At 46.8% G+C, this 1,161-nt stretch overlaps 1 protein-coding gene across 1 annotated transcript in view; it reads right to left on the reverse strand.

Annotated features, from left to right (window-relative positions):
- The window catches only part of MYH14 (myosin, heavy chain 14, non-muscle), a 145,176-nt gene that overhangs the window by 82,705 nt on the left and 61,310 nt on the right, over positions 1–1,161 (reverse strand). The window contains exon 11 of the mRNA XM_011966061.1: positions 157–252. Within this exon, the coding sequence (XP_011821451.1) occupies positions 157–252 (96 nt within the window). The remainder of the gene's footprint in view (positions 1–156; positions 253–1,161) is intronic.

Below are 1,161 nucleotides of genomic sequence, written 5' to 3' on the forward strand. Positions count from 1 at the left end.
AAAAAAAAAAAAAAAGAAGGAAATCAGAGTGATCCTGGGATGGAGACAGGTGTGGCTGGAAGGGAGATGCTTTCTATGTGGGACAGGGGTGCAGGAGGGCTGGGCACCACCTGGGCGGGGGCTGGGGGTCGTGGGCAGGCAGGCCGGGGGCAGTACCTGTGTTGTCAGGCATGGTGGCTTGATCCGTGTTCCGTTCTCTCTTCAAGGCGATGTTGCCGAACTGCAGAACTGCTGAGACCATCCGCAGCATGGCTGGGGACACAAGGACAGAGGTCATGTGTGGCTGTGGACCCTGATGTGTGGTCTTAACTGGCCCCTTAAAAATGTAACTTAAAAAGCTTAAGGCAAATTATATCACCACCCCTCAGCTTAAAATCCACTTGTGGGCTGGGCGTGATAGCTCGCACCTGTAATCCCAGCACTTTGGGAGGGCGAGGCGGGAGGATCGCTTGAGCCCAGGAGTTTGAGATCAGCCTGAGCAACACAGCAAGACTCCATCTCAAAAAAAAAAAAAAAAAAAAAAAAAAAAAAGACTCCATCTTTGACACTGGGCAGGCCTTGAAATATGTGAACAGATCAGTGAATTCTGGTTTGAGTCTATTATATCTGAGGTTTGCCCTATCGCTATGATACTTAACCAGTGTCTGCTTACGTTGTGTATTTTGTGAAACAGTGCAAATAGAATTTAAAAGGACTTAGGGAAATGAACGAAGGTCTACAGTGATATGGAAAGACTTCTACCACAATGAGTGAAAACTAGCGGCTTACTGCTATCTATGTGCAAAAGGGTGGAAATATAAAGTACAGTCGATTCTTGTGACTTGCACTGGTTAGCATAGGTTAGCATAGGTTTATGAATGTAAATACTTATGCACAGCACACATACAGAAAGGGACACATACTATAGACGTCCAGCTCCAGGAATGTTTACAAAGCCAATGTGTCTGTGGAACCGGCCTCTCCAAAGCCCCCTTCCCTCACTGAACACGGATGAATGTCACAAACACACGGTTGAGTGAAAGAAGCCAGGTGAGAAAGTGCACACCATGTGATTCTATTTGTAACAAATCCAAGAAGAGGCAACACAACTCCATACTCAGAAGTTGGAATAATGGGCTGGGCGCGGTGGCTCATGCCTGTAATTCTAGCACTTTGGGATAC

This window comes from Mandrillus leucophaeus, unplaced genomic scaffold (assembly GCF_000951045.1).
Source record: "Mandrillus leucophaeus isolate KB7577 unplaced genomic scaffold, Mleu.le_1.0 Scaffold74, whole genome shotgun sequence".
NCBI lineage: Eukaryota > Metazoa > Chordata > Mammalia > Primates > Cercopithecidae > Mandrillus > Mandrillus leucophaeus.